General features: G+C 34.2%; 2 protein-coding genes across 3 annotated transcripts in view; both read right to left on the bottom strand.

Moving 5' to 3' along the window:
• The window catches only part of RASSF9 (Ras association domain family member 9), a 158,449-nt gene extending 134,796 nt beyond the window's left edge, over window positions 1-23,653 (bottom strand). For both annotated transcript variants that reach the window (XR_005218558.1, XM_037848043.1), the window contains exon 1: window positions 23,402-23,653. Coding sequence is in view for 1 of the 2 variants with exons in the window: in XM_037848043.1 (XP_037703971.1) it covers window positions 23,402-23,448 (47 nt within the window). In the remaining variant the exon portion in view is untranslated. The remainder of the gene's footprint in view (window positions 1-23,401) is intronic.
• Window positions 13,831-14,632, bottom strand: LOC119543278 (double homeobox protein A-like). Its single transcript, XM_037848045.1, has one exon. The coding sequence runs from the start codon at window positions 14,630-14,632 to the stop codon at window positions 14,096-14,098; it is 537 nt and encodes a 178-aa protein (XP_037703973.1). The 3' UTR covers window positions 13,831-14,095.
• Window positions 23,654-24,407: the final 754 nt, after the last annotated feature.

The following is a 24,407-nucleotide window of genomic DNA, read 5'->3' as shown; positions in this document are numbered from 1 at the left end:
CCACAGCAAGACTTATCCATCCCAAAATGTCAATATTGCTGCTGTTGAGAAAGTTTCTAGACTTACAACAAAATATACTTTTATCACAACTTCACCCTTATCCTTTTTTTCTTATATCATCTAGGGAATCTAATAGTAAAATTCATGAAGACAAAAATAACAAAGAGAGACATTATCAATCTCATGTAGTATAAAATAAATAATGATGAAAGTTGGCATACTATTTACTGGAATGTAAATAGAACACTGTTTTTGTCATTTTCCCTCCTTTTCACACGTAGCCAATTTTTATGCTTGTTAGAGTCGGACTTCCCTCTTTTAAACCCAGAGTTGGTCCTAAGGAGTCATGACATTTGTAGGTAGATGCTATAGATACTATAGAAACATAAACATCCAGAATGAGGTTCATTTTAGTTCAGGGGAAAACTTATATTCACAACCAATTAAATATTACTTCTTCATTAAGAAATAGTTTTTGAACATCTGGTCACCAGATATGGAGAGTGGGTTGTGGGGTGAGAAGATATGTGGGTGAAATAACATTCTGAAAATGGTTAAAGAAACCATTGCCAGGATCATGGTGGGAGTGTGGGGTCAGCAGCAGGGTTTATAATTATATTTCACTCTTCTCCTTTCTTCTAGTCTACTTTGTCCTGGACAGAAGGGACAAGCAAAGACCAGAATTGGGAAGGGAGGTTTCTAAGCATCCAGAGTTTGGGAGAAGGGACAAGACAACACCTGCAACATTTACAAGATGAAAGGGGAATTCCCAGAGGCAATTGTGGGAAACAAAAGAGAAAAAAATATCCGTGCTATCACTTACACAGGGCTGGGGGAGTTGTAAGGTTTAAGATAGGCCTAGATAAGTTAGAGACAGCCTTTAAAATACCTTAGCAGTAAAATCACACTGAATATAATATCATCTTGCTTTGGTTATTCAGAAGACACCGAAATCTAATACAGTCCCAAAGTCACTATGATCCATATCAGTTGGCATACAACATTGTACAAAACAAAACAAAAACTGGCTACAGTACTTGTTTTTCTGATTGTTGAATGCAAGAGTTTATAATTTAAGACATTTTTTCTGTCTTTTGGCCAAGACAGAACCGTAACACTTTTTTTTCCCATGTTGTACAAAGTAAATAAATTCTTCTCAGCCAAAATTCTCATTCGAGAAATGGGAATTGTCACCTTAATATTTTTTAACACATAATACAATCAGTTCCCTTAAAAGTTTTGATTAAAGCTCAATAATCTTATACAGTACGCAGCTAATAGGAATTCATTTTCCCCTAATATTGCAATGCAATTCAGAGCCATAGCAATTAACAGAAGCAAAATTAGTACAGCATATGTTATTTATCCACTTATATGTGTCTGGTCCTCTAATAAATGAAATATGAAATAATAATACAAAGAAAAAAATTTAGTTCCTGCACACAGATTCTGATTCAGATTTTAATGTCTGATAATAGTCATATTTTTCATAGAAAATAAATTAGATTACTGTGACAATCTCAGACAGACTTTTCTCAACACATCCCCCAAAACATGATTAATCTGGTGGGAAATAAGATCCAGCCTGTTTAACTCTTCAAGGGTGTGTGACTCTCATATTTAAAAAAAAAAAAAATGAAAGGAAATAGCACTTGAAGATAGAATAGCTCAACAATATTAAGTTCAGAAATGATTATTAGGAATGTGAGCTATAAAACCATTATAAGAAAAGAAATTCAGTGTTTGATTTCAGCTTATCTCAGGTCCAACTCTGGCAATACATTACCGAAATTCACTTTGCTTTGAATTTCTTTAAATTTTGAATAAAAGCATATAATTCATTAAAGAAGTTGAGTGAAGATAAGCATCAAGTTTAGTAAATTAATTCCCATACCAAAAGTTTAAATTGGTATTTGAGTTTGCAAACACAGTTCTATGCTAATTATAAAGTTTAAAATTCTGAGAGCACCATAAATAAGTTTAGATTCTGCGAGGCTAAATAAAATGTCATAGCTATTTTCAAACTAAAAGATTGTACTTCCAAATTTCATAGTACTTTTTCCTAAGAATCAAAGGCATAATCATGCAACAAGAATTAGTTTAGCTAATAAATTACTACTTTAGCTTTATCATTATTACGTAAAAGAAAAATGTGCATTTTGTAATATATGATCAAGAGACTTGTAATAAAAGAAAATAATTAATCTAAGTACAGATAAATAGAGACAAAATTGGGTTAAGGATTGTTCTAGTTTGCTAATGCTGTGGAATGCAAAACACCAGAGATGGATTGGCTTTTATAAAAAGGGGGTTTATTTGGCTACACAGTTACAGTCTTAAGGCCATAAAGTGTCCAAGGTAACACATCAGTAATTGGGTACCTTCACTGGAGGATGGCCAATGGTGTCTGGAAAACCTCTGTTAGCTGGGAAGGCATGTGGCTGGCATCTGCTCCAAAGTTCTGGTTTCAAAATGGCTTTCTCCCAGGACATTCCTCTCTAGCAAGCTTGCTCCTCTTCAAAATGTCACTCACAGCTGCACTGAGTTCCTTCTCTTTGAGTCAGCTCATTTATATGGCTCCACTGATCAAGGCCCACCCTGAATGGGTGGGGCCATGCCTCCATGGGAGCATCTCATCAGAGTCATTATCCACAGCTGGGTGGGGCACATTCCAAGCAAATCTAATCAGCACCAAAACGTCTGGCCCACAAGACTACATCAAAGATAATGGCGTTTGGGGGACACAATACATTCAAACTGGCACAAGGATAAAACCTTGAATGAGTGATACAAAAAGATACCTGCAAATCAATCAATCTATTCTAAGTTAATTTACCTCCAAGTAAATTATCTATTTTGAATTATATGATTTGTTCAACTCCATCCAATATTTCTGTATTGATTCTATTGTAGTTTTAGCAAATATGATTAAGTGCTGAGGATAAAACAGAAATGGAAGATAAGATGGTCTTTGTGTGCAGGAATTTGTCATTCCTGAGAAAAAATGTTTGGAAAAGGACACTTAAAAAATTCAAAACATATTAAAAGTATGGAAATCATGAGATATACTCTGTAAAAATAGGCTATAAAATATCAGAGAAGGAAAACAAAAACTTTAATAAATGTTAGATAACACTTAAGAAATAATAAAAATAAATACAAGTTGAACTCAATATTTTCCATTGATTTTTAATTTCTATAACACTTTGGAGGAAGAGTAAGTCAAAAAGCAATAAGAGATCTAATTTGGGACAAGGGTGCTGATTTGGATCTTGTCTTAAGGAAGATCCATTCAAATTAAGACAATATAATTATTTGTGGGCTTAGTAGCTAGAAGAATACAAAATTTAAGTATAGTAAGGTGACTTGGGAGAACAGCATGGGGTGAATAGAAGAATACACTGAATATTAATGGCCCACAATTACTGAATGCTCAGTATATGTGAGGTATATTTCTAAATGTTTTACACATAAGAACTTATTTAATTTTCAGAACAACCTTATGAGATAGGTTCAATTGTCAAATCCATTTTACAGATGAGGAAACTGAGGCATAAGAGATGAAGTACTTGGTCAATAAAATTCTCAGCTAATAAGTCGGGAAAATGAATTTAGATAAATGAGTTAGAATTGAATCAGATAATTTATGAGTTCTATTAATTCTAATATAATAATCAGTATATTTTATTAAGTTTTCTTTGAAAACAAGATGCGAAATCAGAGTCAGATATATGAATCTATTAAGGAAAAGGACTTTTGTGGCATCATGAGAAAAATACAAGAGAACAGAATATTTATTATCACCTACTTCTATACAGTATCAATACTTACAGTATTGCTTAGAAATATAATATTCAATGATTGAGTTTCTTGGCCATCAGGAGTCTTGTCATACACATATCCCAAATTATTTTACCTGTTTAAGAAGCAACTTTGCAATTACTTTGAAGTTTCTCTAGTGTGTGACTACATAAAATATTGAACTGACTGTTCATTCAATTCATATTTTTTAAAAGATTTTAAAAATGGTTTAAACAAGTATTCAAGAGGTGAAGTTTTCTGATTTCCTTATTATTGTGAGTCCTAAAAAATATAACGTAGTAAAATGGAAGCAATCAGGTGTATGTATGTTTGATTACTGGCTTTTCATATACTAAGCATTTTTATAATTATTTTAATTATTTATGATTATACAATAATGTTTATAATAAAAAGTAGCAAACTATGAAGAAGTTCAAATAAGGAAATTAAAATGATCAATTCATTTCATCACCTAGAGATAATTCTTGTTAACATTTTAATAATTTCCTTATAGTTTTTTTCTATATATATGCACTGTTTTTACAAAATTATATATTAATAATAACAGCAACATTTAATGAATGCTCACTATCACTATTAAAAGCATTTTGCATTTTCTAACTTACTTGGTACCCAGACCAAACCAATGAGTGAGGTATTATTATTATTATTATTACTACTACTACTATTATTATTATTTCCATTTCATGGATTAGTAAATAAATCGGTACATATTATTATGCATATAAAACATCTTATGTAAAATTAAATCATTAAGCTTTTCCCCTTGATAAATAGTCTCTATAGTATCAAATTCTGGTATACAGATAGATTTTCATTTATTTAAAAACTCCTTGAAGAAGTTATTTAATATATCTGGGCTTCTGTTTTCTCATTTGCAGATTTGGTAGAACGATACCCAACTAACAGGTTTGTATTAAATATTAAATGAGACAATTATTTGACATCTCTAGACTGAAATAAAGTTAACATTTGGTACTTGCTATTTCCTTTTCTGCTTTAAGAAGTCCGAATAATAATAATAATAATAATAATGACAAAAAGAAGAAGAAGAAAAAGAAGAAAACAATGTGGCTATATGCAGACCACTGAAACACCCAGCTTGCATTTGTAAATATCAATACATCCTCTAGATATTTAAACATGTAAAGTGAAGCATTACTACTAGTTTTGGAATCTAGAAATTGAAAGAGATAAGAGGTTCAGTTAATTTCTCAGTTTTATTTAGACTTTTCAATTCTGCAATAAATAGATGGTAAATTAATGTGATGTTCAAATAAATTTTTAAAATATTGAGCTAATATAGGATAGGCAAATCATGGCAATGGATCACATCCAGCCCACCACCTCTTTTTTGTGATCCATGAGCTAAGAATAGTTTTGACATTTTTAAAGTGTTGAAAAACAATCAAGTGAAGAATATTTCATAACTCATGAAAATTATATGAAATTCAAATTTCAGTGATCATAGATAAATTTTTATTATAACATATCTATGACCATTCATTTACATATTGTGTGGGATGTTTTTTCATGCTACCATGGCAAAGTTGAGTAGTTGGTACAGATTCTATAGCTCACAAAGCCCAAAACATTCACTATCTGGCCTTTTAAAGAAGTGTGCTGACCCTTGGATAAACAAAGTGTAAAACATTTCTTTACTTTAGGATTTTCCAGAGCATTTAAAATGCTAATGTATATCATAAAATCCCTGAGAAGGAAAGGAATTCTAGTATAGTATATAGCATTTCTTAAACTTATTATTTTTCTCAAACTTATAAGATACTATTTACAATGAAACATGCCATTTGCTTCTTTTCACAAAACACCAATATTTAATAAGAATTTAAATTTCAATGTAACCAAAGCAGGACTACTTATAATTTTATAAAACATGCTAATGGGTTCTCTTATATACCACATTTTAATTTTGAAAGAATATATGTTTAACAAAAAATTCAATCTAGCAGAGAGTTGTGGGGCTTTAAGTTTTAGAGAATTGTTCCTTAAATTATTTTGAGTAGGTTCTAAAGCATTATCTGTTTCTCAATTGTTCAGCTTTTAAGTTATATCGATGTTTTAATCTATTTTTTTTTTTTTTTAATGAGCACCTCAGGAAAGTTGAAGGCATTTTATGCTGTTCATGAAACAGAAAGAGCCATGGTAAATGGCAATTTTGATATTCTCTCTTTAAAACACACACACACAATCAAGTTTAAGCAAAGTTAAAATTAATGAAACAGGCAAAAGGTGAGGAAGCTCTGGCTCACCAGCTAACAGGTTAATTTTATCTGGAGTGTGGCAAATGCTCTCTGAAGTAACATTTTTGGGTCATAGTGCTGCATTCCCAGGAAGAGATAAATGCAGGGCCTTTCAATCATAAATAGCACAAACCTTTCCTTTTCTAAGAAGTAATAATATAAACCAGTCATATAGGATAAGGAAAACTTTACACATTCCATAATTGCAGAGTAGTAATAGTACATAATTCCCAAAAACATAGAAGGGGGAAGGGAATGTGTAAAGAATGTGTACTGAAGGACACTGGGGGTTAAGTAAAGTAAGCTCACAGTTCAGATTCCAGAAATTGATTATAATCAAAATGTAAATATTTAACATGTAGTATTTACCAGTTGAAATGCTGAGAAAATGTCTAATCTCATTGGAAATTCTAGTGCTTATTTCCCAGTGGTAGCTCTGTCTGGCAAATATCTAAAGTTTCCTTACAGATTTGCACTTTTTAGAAAAATATTTCACAACAACAAAGCATATTTAATAAAAAGAAAGTAACCGAGCCTGAATGTTTAGCTGTAGTTATGGCAACTATTAGTATTAATTTTCCTTTAGGCAGCCAAATCCAAAATGGTTTTGACTTTTTAATGGAAAATATTTCCTACTGATGATGATTTTAAGCTTGTCTTTGCCTGTAGCCACCTACACTTCCCTCTCTAAATGTATTCTAAGATATATTGGCATATTTGGCACTAGAAATCTGCAAGAATTTGAATTATCTACTAGGAGAGCTGAAGAATGAGGTGAGCTACTCATCCCTGATTTTCATTTTCTGAACATGCTCTGTAAAAAACTACAATAAAATTGGACTTCCAAGAAGGAAATCAGAACTTCCTGTTGGAAATTTAATCTAAAATAATCAACTCTTTGTATTATTAAGAAATAATTTATTGAAAGAGCAATAACAAACTAGTAGTCATAAAAGCATGAATATACCAGGATCTGTCATAAAATCTAACACCATTTTGTTAATGGACAGGAGAAAAACTTGAATGTCCGTTCTCCTTTCCAAGGTTAAATCTATTTAATATGCTCTCAATTTCAGTTTCTTTCTCCTCTAGGATTCTGCTTTATAATCTGTCCCTTCTTAAGCTCTTTATGTCTTCTGGCACTTTCTACTTTGTCTGTAACTCTTGCCACATTGTAATGACCTTCATTTGACCACATATTCCCCTTTACTATCTTTCCTTTACAGTCAAACTCAAATTGCAATCCACAGTTACTCTCTCTAGTTCATCACTTCCCAATAACTATTCAACCCACTACAAAATGAACTCTGTTCCTACCCGCCCTGCATAGATACATTTCTTTTTAAGGTCATTAGAAAATTCCTAATTGCATTACCCAATAGCCATTTGCAGAACTAACTTGACTTGGCCTCTTTGCAACATTATGCATTGTTGACCTCTCCCTGTTACTGTTACATCTCTCCACTCCTTGACTTTTGTGATGCCACTCTCACATGGTTCTTTCTTTCTCCTTCAAGCTTTTTCTTCTACATCCCCTCAGGACTCTAGCTTTTCCTTCTCTACCCATCATGGGCCTTGATTCCTCTGTGTATTCAGTAAATGTACATGTGGTAGATTAGCATGGCAAAATTCTTTATAGCTTCTATAAAGAAAAGGAGTCAATTTCCTTACTCCTCAAATTGGCCTCAGGACTTGCTATGACTAATAGAATGTGGCAAAGCAAAGTTGTACAAGCCCTGGAGTACAGGCCTCAAGAAACCTTGCAGCTCCCACTTCTTAGAAAGCCACTTGATGAAAGTCACTTGATGAAAAATCACTTGATGAAAGACCATTTAGAGAGAGACCCACAGCTATCTCAGCTACCTCACTGAACCCCACCCTGTGCCAACTCACAGTTGCATGAGAGATGCCAGGCAAAATCAACAGAAGAATCACCCAGTCAATTCATAGAATCATGGAAACCATCAGAGAAACCAGCTAGCCAGCAAGCCAGCTAATCCACAGAATCATGAAAAGTAATCAATTCCTGTTGATTTCAGCCACTAATTTTGGAGGCATTTTATTAGACAATGACTGAAAACCAATGCAGTTGACATCTCCCAGGTCCTGACTGCAACTCATTTCTTGTCACATTTTTCTGGGTGACCATAATATCATCCATAACTTTACCAAAAAATCGTGTAACAATAGTTTCCAAATATAATTATTTTGCCCCAGAGTTCTTGAGCTCTAGACTCATATTTCCAACTTCCTTCTTTGCATCTTTGATATTTATATTTGCATAACCCATAGGCATCTCAAACTTAACACATCAAAACTAACTTACCAAAACTAACACCTTTCTTCCCATATCCCAATCTATACTATCTCTTGATTTTCCATCTTACTGAATGTAAACACCATCCCCCTACTCCATGTCCCAAGCTTGAAAACTGGGAGGCTTCCTAGACTCTTCACTCTGTCTTTTCACCTGTTAACAGTCCCAATGTCTTTCTTAGTTTCCTACTAACTGTCTCAGATATGCCCCTTCATATCTATCCATCATCACTGCCACAATTCAGAAAACCCTTTGTTTTACTCTAGATTACTTTAGTAAGCTACTACAATATTGGATTATTATAATAAACTTTTAGCCTCTTCACATTTGTCATCTACAAAATTGTGCCAGATTGCCCTTTTTTAATTTAATGCAAATATAATTGTGCACCTACCTTGATTAAAATTCTTGAAATGGTTCCCAAGTCCTTTATTTTAAATTTCTTTCTTTTCTTTTTGGGCCTGCTACGAGGATTCCTTTCACGATCTACCTCTCCAATTCGTAACCAAGCACTCATTGTGCACATTGGGCTAGCCATTTCTAAGTTCTTGCTGGACCCTGACAGATCTAATATGAGGGTTACCTAGCAGTGACATATATCACTCTGTTGATTGCTAGGCTGGATTGAGCTGCATCTACCATGCTTTTGTTTTGATTCTGGGACTTTCCATAACCTGTTTCCTCACCCGAAACTACGTTTTCTCCCCTTCTCCGTTTGACTCTGTTCTGCTTCAGATTTTGCTTTTTAAGAAAATTCCTTTATCTTTTCTGAATAACCCCACACCCATCATTCCAGATAGAAATAGGTGCCCATTCTTGATGCATCTAAAGAAACCACTGTACACTCAGTAATAGCATTTTATTCTTTGCATGATGTTTACCTTTTGCTAGTTTGCCAGGCAGGTCCTGGACTGCATATTTCACCTTTGAAACCTAAGTGTATAACATAGTAGGTGTTAAGTGCTTCTTTTTTGAGAACGTTGTGGATTAAATGAAGGCAACTTTTCAATCAGTAATATAGATCAGGGATCTGATAACCAGGGCCTGGTGGCCATATCTTTCCCTCTGCTCATTTATTGGAACACAGCTGTGCCCAATTAAATATATATTGTCTGGTTGTTTTCATACTACAATGATAGAGAGGTGAAGCAGAGACATTAGGGCTCACAAACTCTAAAATATTTACTATGTGGCCCTTTACACAAAAATATTTCCACCACCTCCCCCTGATATTGATGATGTATCTGAGCCAAAAATCTAGATTTTATTTATTTAAACAATAAAACATTTATGATCTCCACTATGAACACAAGTATTCTGTGCAAGGATCTCTAGGGAATGAAAAGAAGAAAATAAAATGGTCTTTATACAGAAGAAACTTAAAATCTAATGGAAGTGATAGCCACATTTGGTAGTAATTTAAACTAAAGACAATGACTAAAGGATCACTCAAAGAAGAGCTGCTAAATGTCTCATGTGGACTCAGTGGGTTTAACATAGATTAGTCAGTCTGAATTGCATCACTGGGAAAACAGTGTGTTTTGTCTTTAAAGTCCCACTCCAGGCGCAGTATGCTCCATATTAATCAGCCTCATATGGATGTCAGGAGGGATGAGAGTATGTTGGATGAAAGGCTGCTTTTACAGCCCCATCTCAAGTGCAGTGTGTCCAAACACCAGGTGTTTGGAGGTGGAATATTTGGAAACATTCAAATGACACCTTGAATTTTTGACTTTTCACCTTGATGTGCTTCCCTCCCCCAAATTATCCTCACCTTTCTTTTCTGTTCTTAATGATGACACCCCTTTATTTGGCATCACTCAGACACCAAATTATAGTTATCATTGATTCTTTTTCTGTCCTGAAATTTTCTACTGCCCCATCCATTCAATTTTGAATACCTATGAATTCTGCCTCCATGGTGACTCTTTTGAATTCATCTCCTTTTGCTTTTATGTAAGAGATCTCTTTAACTCTTTCATAACTGGACAACTCCTAATCTTTATCAACTCCCTCCATTATTTTCTATACATTTCTACCAGATTAATCTTCATGGTGCATAATAGTCATGTGCTTTCCTTGTTCAAAATCCTCAGTGGATCCCACCATCCAAAAATGAGAGTTTAAAATAATCTATTTAGTCTTCCATAAACTGCCTTGACGTTTTCATGCCAAACACTTTGCCTTTTCTCATTTTTTTCCTGCAATATTCTCCAATCTCATTATATCAAAACCTTCCCTCTCATTCAGGATCCAGTTCAACTGCTGCCTTGTGAAACTGTAGAGGGGTTGGTCTCTCCTTCTGGCCTCACACCCCACTTCATCTGTATCTCTTCTCCTGAATTTCAGGTACCAATTTTGTACTGAACATCTCTACTTGGATATTTAATAAGCATTTCAAACTAAAAGATCACAGCAGAACCATTAATTAATTTCCCACCTATTCCCCCAAAAAACCTGATCTCCAGTAAATGACTCCCTTTCCATAGTTGACACTACCATTTACACAGTTGCTGAAGCCAAAAATTTTGGAATCGCACTTCATTTTTTCATTGTTCCATACCCATCAGCAAATCCCAACAGTTCTATTTCCAAAATGTATGTATTTTGTCACACCTCTCCTTCTCTACTGTTATCACACTAGTCATCATTTATTGCAATGCCTTCCTAACTGCTTCCACTCTTAGTTCTACTACATTCCCTCTTCCACAGAGTAGTCAGGGTGACATTTTATAAAACATAAATAAAATCATATAATTTCCCTGCTTAACAACATTCAATGGATTTTCCTTGCATTTAAAGCACAAACATCCCTGATGATCCATAAATACCTAATGATCATATCCCCACCTAAGTCCTCAAAAATATCTCCTACTAATTGGCCCCTTATTCACTGATATTCTTTCTGTTCTCTTACAATTCCACTTCTCTTTTCCATTTCAGTGCCTTTACCTTTTCTGTTCCATCTACCTAAAATACTGTTCCTCCAGAACTTTACATGCTTAATCCCCTTTGGTAATTCAAGTCTTAACTCAAATGCCTCCCCTTCCCAGACCTCCACACACTCTCTCTTATAGCATTTAGGTTTCTTTCCTTATAGCAATAAACACTATCTGAAATGTCTTATGCAGTTATTATTTCTTTATTGTTTGTCTGTCCACCACTGCGCTGTAAACTCAATGAGAATAAGAACTTGACTATCTTGCTCACTACTCTATCCCTAGCACCTATGGACAGAATAACTCTTTCCGTAGTATATTAATATATACATATGACACACATTAAGAGGTAAATAATATCTGTAAAATACATGGATTTTATTGTGATGGTTAAAACTGCCTACTTTATATTTCAATTATTTATGTACATCCTGTGTATTTTACAAATCAGTAAGTTCCTTAAAAGTATGCTCCATATCTGATTCATCTTTAGTCTTTCATAGTGCCTCCAAAATGGGGCTTCGACAAATATTTCTGACTTCTTAAAAATTATTAAATAGCCATCATCTTTAGTTACAACAAGTAAAATATATATGAGTAGATGCCAAATCTGACAGAATGGGACAGTTCATGACTTCATAATTTTTTTAAATGATAAAAGTTTAGAAAGCAATACTACAGTATGTACAGGTTATGTAAGCATTATATAGCATATCATTTTACTTAATCCTCTAAAATGTGATTATAGCAAGTCTCTACTAAAAAGTGGGACCACTAAAAATGAACAACAGGAATAAAAAGTAACTTAGTCTAAGTTTTATTAGCATTATTAATAGTAAGAAGAAGAAATTCTTTGGCTCTCCCTGCTAGACTAAAGGAACGGACAGTCAAGACACCAAGTTGAATACTTTGTGGTCCACTTCTATAAGGTTCCTAGTTCACTGTTAATAGAGATGGCATCTCAAAGGTCCACTATAGCTTCTTAAGTGTTTTTTAACCATCTACAAGTCTTTCCTTCATGTGAGAATGTGGTTATTGTATGTCTAACCAATGGGAACATCCATGGTTTTTCAATAGCATCTCTCACAGCTTCCAGGAAGATGTGAGGTTTTACATGCAGAGCTAAATATAGGTATCCTCACACTCTGTGGAAGACTGTGATCCTCCAAAACAAAAGCCCTCCTACTGAGTCCTAAGTTTCTCAGTTAAAACTGCAGTGAAATATAAAAAGATCAGAGTAAATAAGGAGCATTAGACTAACAAAAAAGTATTTTAGATGGGACTAAAAAGTCTCATTCTTTTGTGGAGAACAATGAACATACATTTGTAGGGCACTTCAGTAGGCCTCAGACCCAAAACTCCTATCAACTATGGGCATGAAAATTTGTCAAAGTTGGGCCATAATCTGCATTAATTGAAATAAAATTAAGACCTGTGCAATGGTGGAGACACTCTATTCTATGAACTTATAAACTGATGAATTAAATACAATTGCTGTGTTAAACTGAACAGCAGACAACTACAGATAACTTTAAATCTGACACTTTTTTTTTTGTATGATTATACGATATAGTTTATATGAAATACCTGTAATAAGCAAACTTCACAGCAACAGTTGTAGATTAAAGGATACCAGTGACCATGGCAGCAGGAGGTGGGGAAGAGGAAGGTGTGGGGAGGGGGAGTTATTGCTTAATGGGTGCAGTTTCTCTTTGAGGTGATGAAAAAGTTGAGGTAATGGGTGTTAGTGATGGCAGCACAATATTGCAAATAGAATCAATGCCAATGAATGAATGGTATACTTGGAAGTGATTAAACTGAGAAATTTTGAGTTGACTATTTGGTACGACAAGTAAAAAAATACATATATCAAAGTGAAAAAACAGTTCTATTTCCCATTTCAATTTTCCACCTCTCTTCCCAAGAGATAACTAACATTAACAGTTTCTTGAGCATCTTTGGAGAGAAATTTTAGACATAAACAGGTCTCTGTTTTTGTGTCCCTTCCCCATATAAATGCTACATATAGAAGATAACTCTTCAGGAGACTTCCTGAGTTAGAATACTTTCTCTCCAACCTTACTGCAATTCAATCCACTGTTGAAGAGTACAGGTCTGTAACTTTGCAGAATGTCACTCAATTTTGCCTGCTGTTTGCTTATGATTAAATTAAGCATGAGCACTTTTGGCAGTAAAACCACAGAAGGGATATTGTGTCTTAGATGCTTCATTTCAGGTGGCACCTCATGTCAGTCTGTATTACTGTTGGTAAAGTGAATGTCGTGCACTTGGTCACAGTGGAATCTGTCAGGTTTTTCCATTGCAAATTTATCAGTTTTCCTTTTTTAATTAATAAGTAACCTGTGTGTAGATTCTTTGAGACAATATATATCTTGTTCTTCATAAAACATTCACTTTGAAATTTTTACATACATTGATCTGTATTCATTTTATTTTCATTGTCCTCAGATCTGATGAACTCTGGGTCCAGGCTGGGTCAGTAGTGCTGTGGAGTGCCTCTTGGACCTATCTCTGTCCCCGAAGTCTTGCTTAACATTTCCAGAATGCTCAACTTGCAGTCTCAGAGGAAGGGTGCATCCCCAGCAAGAGTGAGAAATATTTGGGGCTCAGGATGATGATATCAGATACACTGAACTAGTTTCTGTGCCCCCTCATTCTGGTTCCAGAGAAATAAAACAATTGCTAATGAGGTTGGTGATATTTTGCGTCGCTTCTATGCCGTGAACCTTCTCATCTCAGGGATTTTGCCCCTTGTCTTGTATTTGTTCTAAGATCTCATCAGGTTCTCTTTTTCTCTGGGCAAATAATCTAGATCTTCGGTTTTGAAACCAAACTTGGACTCTTGACTCTGGAACCCCAATTTCTTTAGCAAGCTGTTCTCTGGAATCAATCCCAGGGTAAGGGTTGTTCTTGAACGCCTTGATGAGAGTGCGTAATTGGGAAGATGTATAGCAGGTGCGGCACCGTCTATCTAGAGTAGCTTGACTCTCCGCAGGGAGGTGTTGCCTGTGGGCCTGGCTTGATTCCAAGGCCTGCTCGGGTTCTGTTCGTCTCTGGAATGACTGTCGAGCTCTTCGATTCTGAAACCAAATCTGGATTCTCGACTCTTCAGCGTTAATTTCTAAAGCAAGTTTTTGTTTGGTGGCATGACCCGGGTAAGGTTTTTGGTTGAAGGTGTTGATGAGGATTTTCAACTGGTCGGCTGTGAATTTGGTGCAACTGCACCTTTGGTGTGTAGCGATCATGTTGTTTGCGGAGTTGTTCTGGGCCATGTTGAAAGAGATTCCTGGTTGTTGAAACCTGTGCCTAGCAAAATCTGACACTTTTATATAAGCATATCCTTAATTTTTTTCTAAATACTTACTTTGTAATATCAGTTGTAAATTTTTTTTTTTACCAACCCAATAAAAATTGTGAATTCTCACCAAACTAATCATATTGCTGTTTCCTGGATTCTTCTCTTTTGATTATTGTATCTGAGTCAGTCTTGGCTCTGTGTGATTCAACCCCCTCCTACATCTATACCTTGTTGAATTCCCTTGTCTTGTCCAAGCCTGTCACCTAAATGTGGGAGCTTAATAATGCTAATTATATGATGCTCCTTTTGTTTTCCTTTGCCTACTTTTACTCCTTTCTTCTGTCCTTCTACTTAAAAGTTAATCAGCAACATTTATTGAGCACCTCTTCTATGGAGGAACAGCCCTTCCTCAATTTCAAGAGACTACACTTTCATTTTCTTAATTGCATTATAAAAACTGTGATTTTATCTACTCTGTCAAAGATAGTTTTCCCATGGGAGAGTAATTAAAAAAATAGTTCATGCATGAGACATTTAACCATTGTGCTGTTTCCCCAATTAGGAGTTTAATCTCTTAGGAATGGGGTCGTGTCTTTGCAAGTCTGGTACTATACCAAATACTGAGTTTACCAGTGATAAAGAAAAGTGAAAATAAAGCTACTCATGTCATTCATGCATTTTGGTGGTAAATGTAGAACAATGCTTAGCAATTAGTAAACACAGGCACTTGTTAGATTGTATTATCATTTATAAACTGAGCACATCATTTTGTAAGCAAAAATAAATACATTTCACATGCACCAAAATGCTACCTTTCATGGTGGAAGTTATGTGGCAATGCATCATGTTTGAGTTAAAATAAAATTACAAAAAAATACTTCTTGTACTTCTATTTTTTAAGTTATCTCGAAAAGGTAAACAAGTGGTTCCATTAGAGTTAAATCCTACTCTGCAGTGCATATTTTAGTGTCATAGAGGCTTAAACTTGAAAGGGACCTTATGTATATAATTCAACCTCTCATTTTATAAAATAAAGATAAGACAAAACTATTTAAATTATATACCATTTCCTTTTATCAAACTCTACAATAACATATAGGAAATAGCTCTTAAACAACACAATGCTATCTTTGCTTTGCCAAATCATTAATGGCCTAACGATTTTGGCTCAAAAGAGGCAAAAAAGAGGATTAAACCTAAAAGTTATCAGTATTCAAATATCTCATGAAGATACAAAGATAATTCTGTACAACATCTGTACTCATTCCTAATTGCATTCTGTAATATATAAATCTACCCCTTTATATGTACAGTGGGGAAGGACAGTGGTGATACAGAAGTTCTAGCAAGTCAAAGTTGAAGTTTCAAAGCTCCAAGTATCACATCATGCTTAAGCTTTCAGAACCTAGGTGGTATATTTCGTAGCATTTTGAATCATGCCTGGGCAATGAGTGAGCATTTATTGAGCTTTTATTATGTACCTAGCACTGTTATAATTCTTCTTTATAAAATCAGATTTAATCAAAAACATGTTGGTTTAGGTTAACTCTATTTTGCAGATGAGAAAACTAAAATCCTAAATGGGACATATGAGGTAATGGTTAAGAATGTGGGTTGGATTCCTGGTTATGCCATTTATTAGTTTCTTAACTACTTTGAGTATTAGTTGCCTAATATGTAAAATATGGAAAATAATAGTACCTTTTTCACAGTATTGTTGTAAAGATTAAATGAGATGATATATGTAGATATATGTAAATAACTTAACAGTACCTGGCACATAATGAATGTTATAAGTGTTAGCAGAGGTGGATTATCAGGACCCCGTCATCTGCACAGTCCTCTTCCAAGACCTCAGAGTGACCTAGTAATTTTTTACTAGTGACCTAGTAATTTTTTAGGTTCATAACTGTGTATTGTTTACTTACACACGAATTCTATATCTTACCACAAATTCTATATCTTGAATTTGCCTCTGCATGTTATTAGTATTTCAGTTATTGTATCAGAAAGATAAAATTTTTGCCCCAGAATACACATTTATTAATGATAAAGCTGGAATATTCTCTAAAGTGTATGTGACTATAGAGCTGAAATTCTTAGCCAAGATATTTTTCTGCTTATTTCTAACATTTTCCCTTTGTCTCAAAACTGTAATAATTCTACACAAAGAGCAAAAATCTTCCTTTTATGTAAGAAAACAGTTCCCAATCATAGAAGAGAGTCATAAGTCAAAGAAACATTCCCATTTCTCTCTCTGTCTCTCAGTCTTTCTCTCTTCCTCTTGTATCTCAGAGAAAAAGGAGGAAATGCTCCACATTCAGCAGTAATATCTGCAGAAGCCGTACACCATCACCCACCAAACCTCTCTTACATGCATATGCAATTTGTTTTCAATGAATACAAGGGAAACAATGAGCATCCCTAGAGAAGAATGAACACCCTTGCTTCTTGGCTTGTTTTCTACCACAGGCCCATAAAGTCTCATAAGTCAGATATGGCCCCTCACCATCAGAAAGCAAGGAGGAGTTGAGCCCAGGAGCAGGGATGATTTGAAGTCTACCCTTTATTTAAGTTGCCCATACATCCATTCAACAAAATGTACCTATCCACTACTCTGATCCATGTACTGTTTTGGAGACCAGCTGTATTTGGTATGTATTTTTGTTGAATTTATGTTCTCAGTCAGCAAATATTTATTGAACACCTACTGTCTGCCAAGTACTACTACAAACAGTTTTTATCTAGAATTGAAACTATACTCCAGAGAATTTACTATAGAATCCTTAAATCACTTTATTTATAAAACAGAGTGCATTCCAGCCTCTAGATATAAACCTGTATGGATAAAGTTCCTTGTTTGTCTGCACACTTAAGATTGGTCATTTTTATTCTTGAAATACCTTGCTTATCACTGCCAGTGATAAACATTTTCCCAAGGCTCTCTTCTATTCAAGTAAAGTAATTACTTTGCACTTGGATAATAATTCATATTAGTAATTGTTTTGGGTATTCCTTTCAGTTCTAACCAAAAAATATGTAAACTCTCTCTGCAAGGTGTAGTATTAAAGTAGCCTCCAGAGGAAAGAAATCACAATCCTTTAAAAAATAGTAAATCATTAACTCTTAAGAAATCATTGTTGTGTTTTGCCAAAAGAATGTTAAAAAAAAAAAATACTCCTTAAGCAAATATAAATTAAAGAATGTTAGAACATAGAAGTATGCTAATTTTTTTCCTTTGATATGTACATGGTGTAGATAACATGAGGCCTTATTTTGGAAAACTAATATACCAGATACCAAGAAGTTCCTTGACAGGTCTGGTATTCACATATTCCTGAAAGAGATAAACCTGTACCCCTGCTTCAATTTTTTCCATTTTCAGAATTAAAGTCAACAACATAGAGACATACTTTTGTAAATTATTTAGAGCCATTACCAGAGCTTCTCAACTACATACCGATTAGATAGCAACAAAATTTTCTGATATTTTAGTCCAGGTAATAAAGACATTATCTAACCAAAAATGTTAGCCAGCTTCAAACTTTTAAAAACTTTTCTTCAAAAATCCATTTAAAACTTTTTGCCTTGACATGTTTCGTGAACTGATAGGAGAACACGTAACACGACACCTTATCTAGTGCAGTTTATGTTGGTTTATGGTTTTTTTAACAATTCAAGTTTTAACCTAGAGCTCAGTTTCACCACTGCCACTACTTTCCAAATATTTTTGCCAGGAAAAAAGCATTCCTGTCTTTGTTTCTAATGGGCTGTCTGCTGCCAACTAATAGCTACTTAAATTACCAGGTATCATCAAGGGAAATCTCTTTCAGGAACTCCTGGTAACATAAGATTTACACACTCAAATACCTGACAATTCTTGATCCAGTTTTGGAAACATTTAAAATCTTTATTGGAAGGTTACAAAAGTATATGATAATTTTCCACTTTGCAGAATTCATAAATTACCATAGTACTAACTGCGGAGAGAAGACATCCTTCTTGCCACTAACATTTACCCTAGCCACAAAGCTTAATTCTTCTTTCTGATGAAGCAGTCATGATATAATGTACTCATAGAGGCAATGTAATGCCCCTGGTTTTTAAAAAATTGACCAGATATGTTCTAATTTGTTTAAAAGCAAATTTTACAAATCAATTATAGCACAATAGAGCTGTAATACTTACTTCCAATATATTCATTAGGAGTATATATTTTAGAGGCTTTTAATTTCAAGTTGATATAATGAGGATGCCTAATTTTATTTGTGATGGATTTTTGAACCTTTAGGACTAAAGTCATAGAGAAAGCTAAGGGACAGCTAAATAGTAATATAAAATAGTTATAAAGGTCTTATTAACTACATTTAGCTCTCATATTCATTGTTAATTTTCTTTTCTCTTATAAATCACCTAAATGAAAGATTCTAATTTTGCATTTCAGAAAAATATATGGGACACCACTTTACAAGACAATTTTCTGCCTCCAGCAAGGTTGGTAAAAAGGCCAACCAACTATTTGCCTCCAAATTTTATTAATTAAAACACCTAAAGAGAGATATTGTATTTCACACTGATGTGCACTCTGTGAAAAATGTAAAGTAAGTGTCTTATATTACAGAATATAGGGGACCTAGAGATAGACAGCAGCTAGGGAAGGGAGAACAATAATCTAATAAGAACAGACAAAATACTGAGGGTTATCTTAATGATATGGGAATGCTCAGGGGTGACTATGTTTCATTAGTTTTCTTTTGGTATGGTAGGAATATATTGGAAGGAATGAAGTTATTTCAGGATATTTGTTTTCCCCATTGCTTTACTTTATTTTGCTTGGAAATGTTTTTTTATTTGATAAAAAAAAAATAACCAAAACACCTAAAGAATCATGTTTTACAACCAAGTATTCCAAAGCTTTAAAGTGACATTCCACTTTTCTGAACTTTAAAAAAAAGTCCCTGATTGCTATTTAGAAACATTAACTTTTAAAAAATTTCATCTTGAAAATAGAATCTGGATATATGAATACCTACATGAATGCCTAAATGTTAATAATCTATATCCAATTTTTGAATATCCATATTAATATCAAGTATATTGGTGCTTCATTATTTGCATCTTTGGCTTTTATGTGAGAAACAATGGCAACCTGGTTACTTTTAGAAAACAAGTTTAGAAAGTGGGTGCTTTAAGACTTGAAAAGTTTGTTGAAAATGTCTAAAGGCTCTAACATTTTTATTCTTCTGTTTAAGAAAATATGCATGTCTTTGAGATTCAATCACAGAATGTTCTATTATTCTGGAACCAAAGTAAACAATCTATCTCCTGAGATCAAAGATGTTCTGAAAATTGTACTTTTCCTGGTTATGAGTTACGAGAATTGTAAACAATGTATATATTTACAGCTTCTCTTTTCTCAGTGGCATTTGTAATTATTCTGGACTGGGTTTAATATTGTTCAACTCAGTTACACATTATTCTAATCTATTCTTTCACTTAAACTACAGTTAGAAGACCTAAAAAAGGTTAACTCTGATTGTACATGTAATGAATTTTAGATTGGTTTCATTTCTTTTATTTATATGAAAGTTTGAAATGAAAACCTTGAAAACATGTATTCCAAAATACAATGTATTATTTTCAAATTTTCAGAAGCTGTCCCAAATTTTTGAAAGAAGTGTTTCTTAAATGTTAGAAAAAAATTTTAGTAAGGCAAAATAGCTTGGTTATTCTTAATTGTGTATCTCCTTAGGGTTTTGATTACATTAAATGTCAAATGATCCTTTATAAGGTATTTGTTTTTATATATTAATAAAAGTCATTGTATGATGAATAGAGAATAAAATAGTTTTAACATTAATTTTTCTAGTTTGGGTACAAATTATATTTTTCATTTACAAAATAATATAAACAACTATATTGCTGGCCTACCATATGCCAACACCATCCTTGGCATGAGAAAACAATGGTGTTTAGACAAATATGGCCCTGCCCTCTCCAAGCTTCATGGTCTTTGCTTTCTAAAGGTTTTTATGTCTCATACTTTGAAGCTTCATTTGTGCCCCATTTGTCTCAAAGACTCTCAAATATCCATATATTCTGAGAATACTTACAGAACTAACTTATAAGGCTTAATCTTTGGTGATTATATATTACTCCAAGAGTCAGCAAAAATGAAAAGACAGGCAGAGAACAGGATGCAGAATAGTTCAATAAGCAAACTTTTCTCAAAATTATACACTCTTAAATACACCATTTTCCTTCTAGGAGTCTGTATTTTTTCTTGATGATAAAAATGCAATCATGCTTAAGTAGCTCTTTTACTTTATAATCGTATATCACAATGTATACAAACACATTACTCAAATTCTTCCTTTACAGTCTACAAACACTTTAAACTTCATATTTAAATAATGCACTGGCTCTTATCAGATAACAGTTTCACCATAAATCACATGTTTATCACAAAGTGAACCCCTCATCATTTAAGGAAGGATATCTGGTTTCTATACATTGGAGTGATGTTATTCAATTCATTATGGAACTTGGTAAAAAGAATGGATAAACTTATGTAACTAAAGTTTCATCTCTGAGAAGGGAAAAAAACAAAACAAAACAAAACAAAAAGACCTCAAATACAGCAATACTAAACTGGAAAAAAAAAACAAAACCCACAATAATTCTACTTCAAATATGCCATGTGGCTTATTTACTGTTTAGTTTGAAATATCCATATTTTTTATGTCCCTAACCAGCAATATGCTGTAGTTTAAAATTTTCTTAAGGATTAAAGAAACAAAATCTGTAAAGGGAACCATTCAGTCATTACAGCAACTTACACGTATTGTCACTAATACAAACTGCCAAAATACTTGCGTTGCTAATAAAGCATCACTTTGGGGAGTACCTTTTCATTTTCGGAGAAACTTGAAATACTATTAAACTCCCATATTTTTATGGTTCTTTTCATCTTTTTATAATTATGCACAGAAAGTACCATATTAAAGAAAGGGGATGTTTGTATACTCACTTCCTTGAATGAAAGCTAGTTTTATGGATGGAGTGGAAATGGTACAGTGACAAAACTGATGCTATGAAAATGGAGAATGTACACCCCTGAAGGAAACTCACTAGGGTGCATACAGAGGTATATTGCACTGTTATTTGGTTTACCAATGACAGAATTCTTGAACTGCTAAAAACAAACAAGCAAACAAAAAAATAAACAAAACATGCAACAACATCCAAAACTCTGAACTCCAGGAATAGGATTTAGAGGACCACTGTGCCAGAAACATAACTTGTTTCATAAAACCATAAACTTCTCCAAAGAAATTTTTTATATATTTTGATGGCATTTAAACAAAGGTACGTCAAAATTAGTGCTACAGAATAAGCATTTAAAAAGCAGTAAGGATTTATTTATTTATTTTGTCTTCTGGAATGATTTTTAATACATTGCCACCATTAAAACACAAAACTAATTTTGATAACCATTGCTAACATTTTTTAAATACTCAAGCCATTTTATTTTGTTTGCTAACATACAGTTTGTCTAATTACCAGAATTGTTATATTTGTGATATATTATCAAGTTATTAGCAAATAAAACTGGCTTAGAACGTTTTATAGTATTCATTATTGTTTTAGTTTTTAAAGGAAATTTAGTAAAATAAGTCATTAATAAATCTGGAATGAGTTAAAAACCAGAATTTTTAAAGCAAGCACTCATGAACAAAATAAAGTATAGAGATATACTTTAAAGTTGTATCACTCTGAATTGTCAAGCAGACACTTTAAAATAATTTATATCATTTCCTACTATATAATTGTATGCTTTTTAAATTTACAGTAAGTAAATTATGAGAAGTACAAACAGGCATGGCTGAGAAAAGAGTAGAAGAAATCCCCTAGCCAAAATAAATATATTCAAAAGGTAAAGCCCAGGTCTAAAATTAGCCTTATGTATTTAGGCTTAAAAATATAACACTTGAGGTCCTAATAAAAATATTTAATGGAACTAAAAGACACATACTGGCTCAAAAATCTGTGTGTGTAAGTGCTTCAAATACATTTACATTTACACTGTGGGCATTGCGGGCTTGAAATAGCACATGAAATCAAAGTAAAATAATAATCATAAGGATTAAGGAGGACAGCTGCTTGAGTCTTCCTTTAATGCTTAAAACCACCTGAAGTTCTGAAAGTTTTTCCACAGAATCAGTTTACACAAAGTGCCTCCGCAAAGCAGTTTCACTTTGGGTCTTTTCACATTTCAGGAATGCCCACCTCTCAGCAGACCCACAGCATTGTTTCCAGATTGTACACACAGCTGTGTTTTTCCTTTTAATTAGTGGCTATAAATTCTGATTATATCTCCATCAAAATTTTAACCCTTCCTGTAATATGCTAATGTTCCATCTAAAGCAAAATGAAACTCGCCATGCTACTACCATCAAACGTGCAACAGAGAAACTGTTGGTGATGCTAGTTGTGGAACCAAGATTGGCAGAAGAGAAAATAAAAGTCAAAAATATAATTTTTTATTTTCTGTGATCCTTGCCACTTGCGACCATCCATACTGGAACAATATCCTCACCAACTGGGTATTCACTGTACAAGACCTAACTCCCTAGGACTTTGCCCCCAAGGGAAATTTTTATCAGAATCGAACTCCAGGGAAACACATTCTTTCACACTTAGACTTCTGAGTACATTCTCGCACACACACGCTTGTCTTTACCTGTTTTTATGCCGAGTCTTTAGCAAGTTTCTTCCAAAAGGAGCCATGGTCTGCAAGGCAAGCGAATTACAGGACCTTATCTCAAATTTATCCAGGGGTAGGGAGGGAGGTATCTGGATTTCCACGGTGAAGGGCGGAGAGAAGTTTCCTCTTCACCTCCTCAGACGTTTCTGGCTTCCAGCTCGGTAGTGACTAGCTAAGAGTGTTGCTGGAACTTGTGCAACTGCTGCTGCTTAACTTTGAACAGCGGGATTGTTGTGGCTGCTGCACCTTTGGAGACCAGCCCAGCTTCAGCCTCGAAGAAAGCGTTTGAAAGCAGGAAAAGGGAAAAAAAAAAAAAAAAAAAAAAAAAAAAAAAAAAAAAAAAAAAAAAAAAAAAAAAAGAGGAGGAAGGGAGGGGGACTCGATTGTTTTTTGTAGTTATTTGAAGAGTTGCTAAACTTTAAGAACTGCCAACCCCACAGGCATGGTAATACCCTTGGAATGGGAAATTCACTCGATTTGGAAACTCCCTCCCCCGCCCCCCGTCCACAGCAAAACACACAAGGTGAACTAAGCACACATAAAAAGATAAAAAGAAAAAGTAAATACCCTCTACCTCCTGGCCAGCTCCAGTTTGTGAGAAGTAATCTGATCATTGTGGCAAGCATGAGTGAGGCCCAAGAACTCTGCCAACGGATTCCACCCAAAAACCCCTGCCCGCGGTGTCAGTGCTTTCAATTATGCTAAGGAGATGCGAATCTGGAGAACAGATCCAGGTGGGCTCACAGACACCTGGGATTTTAAACACTGCAATTCATGACGCGGGGAGCTTCCACACCTTCTCCCAATCCCCTCCTCCACACTGTCAAGTTCATCTTCCCAAAGCTGAAGGACCTGAAGGACCAAAAGTCTTTATGGCTGACTGATCACAGCACTGGCATAGGAACCAGCTCCAGTTTCGTACTGGACTCCGGCGATGTTTACACCGACCCTTACCCAGGCTTTGACACTTGCTGTTTTGGCA

This window comes from Choloepus didactylus, chromosome 8 (genome assembly GCF_015220235.1).
Source record: "Choloepus didactylus isolate mChoDid1 chromosome 8, mChoDid1.pri, whole genome shotgun sequence".
Taxonomy (NCBI): Eukaryota; Metazoa; Chordata; class Mammalia; order Pilosa; family Megalonychidae; genus Choloepus; species Choloepus didactylus.
The sequence above is the reverse complement of the archived record's forward strand: the minus strand, read 5'-3'. Positions and strand labels throughout refer to the sequence as shown.

What these genes read in the sequence shown, in the direction of transcription:
- LOC119543278 (XM_037848045.1), bottom strand. Translation starts at nt 14,632, where the DNA reads ATGGCCCAGAACAACTCCGCAAACAACATGATCGCTACACACCAAAGG.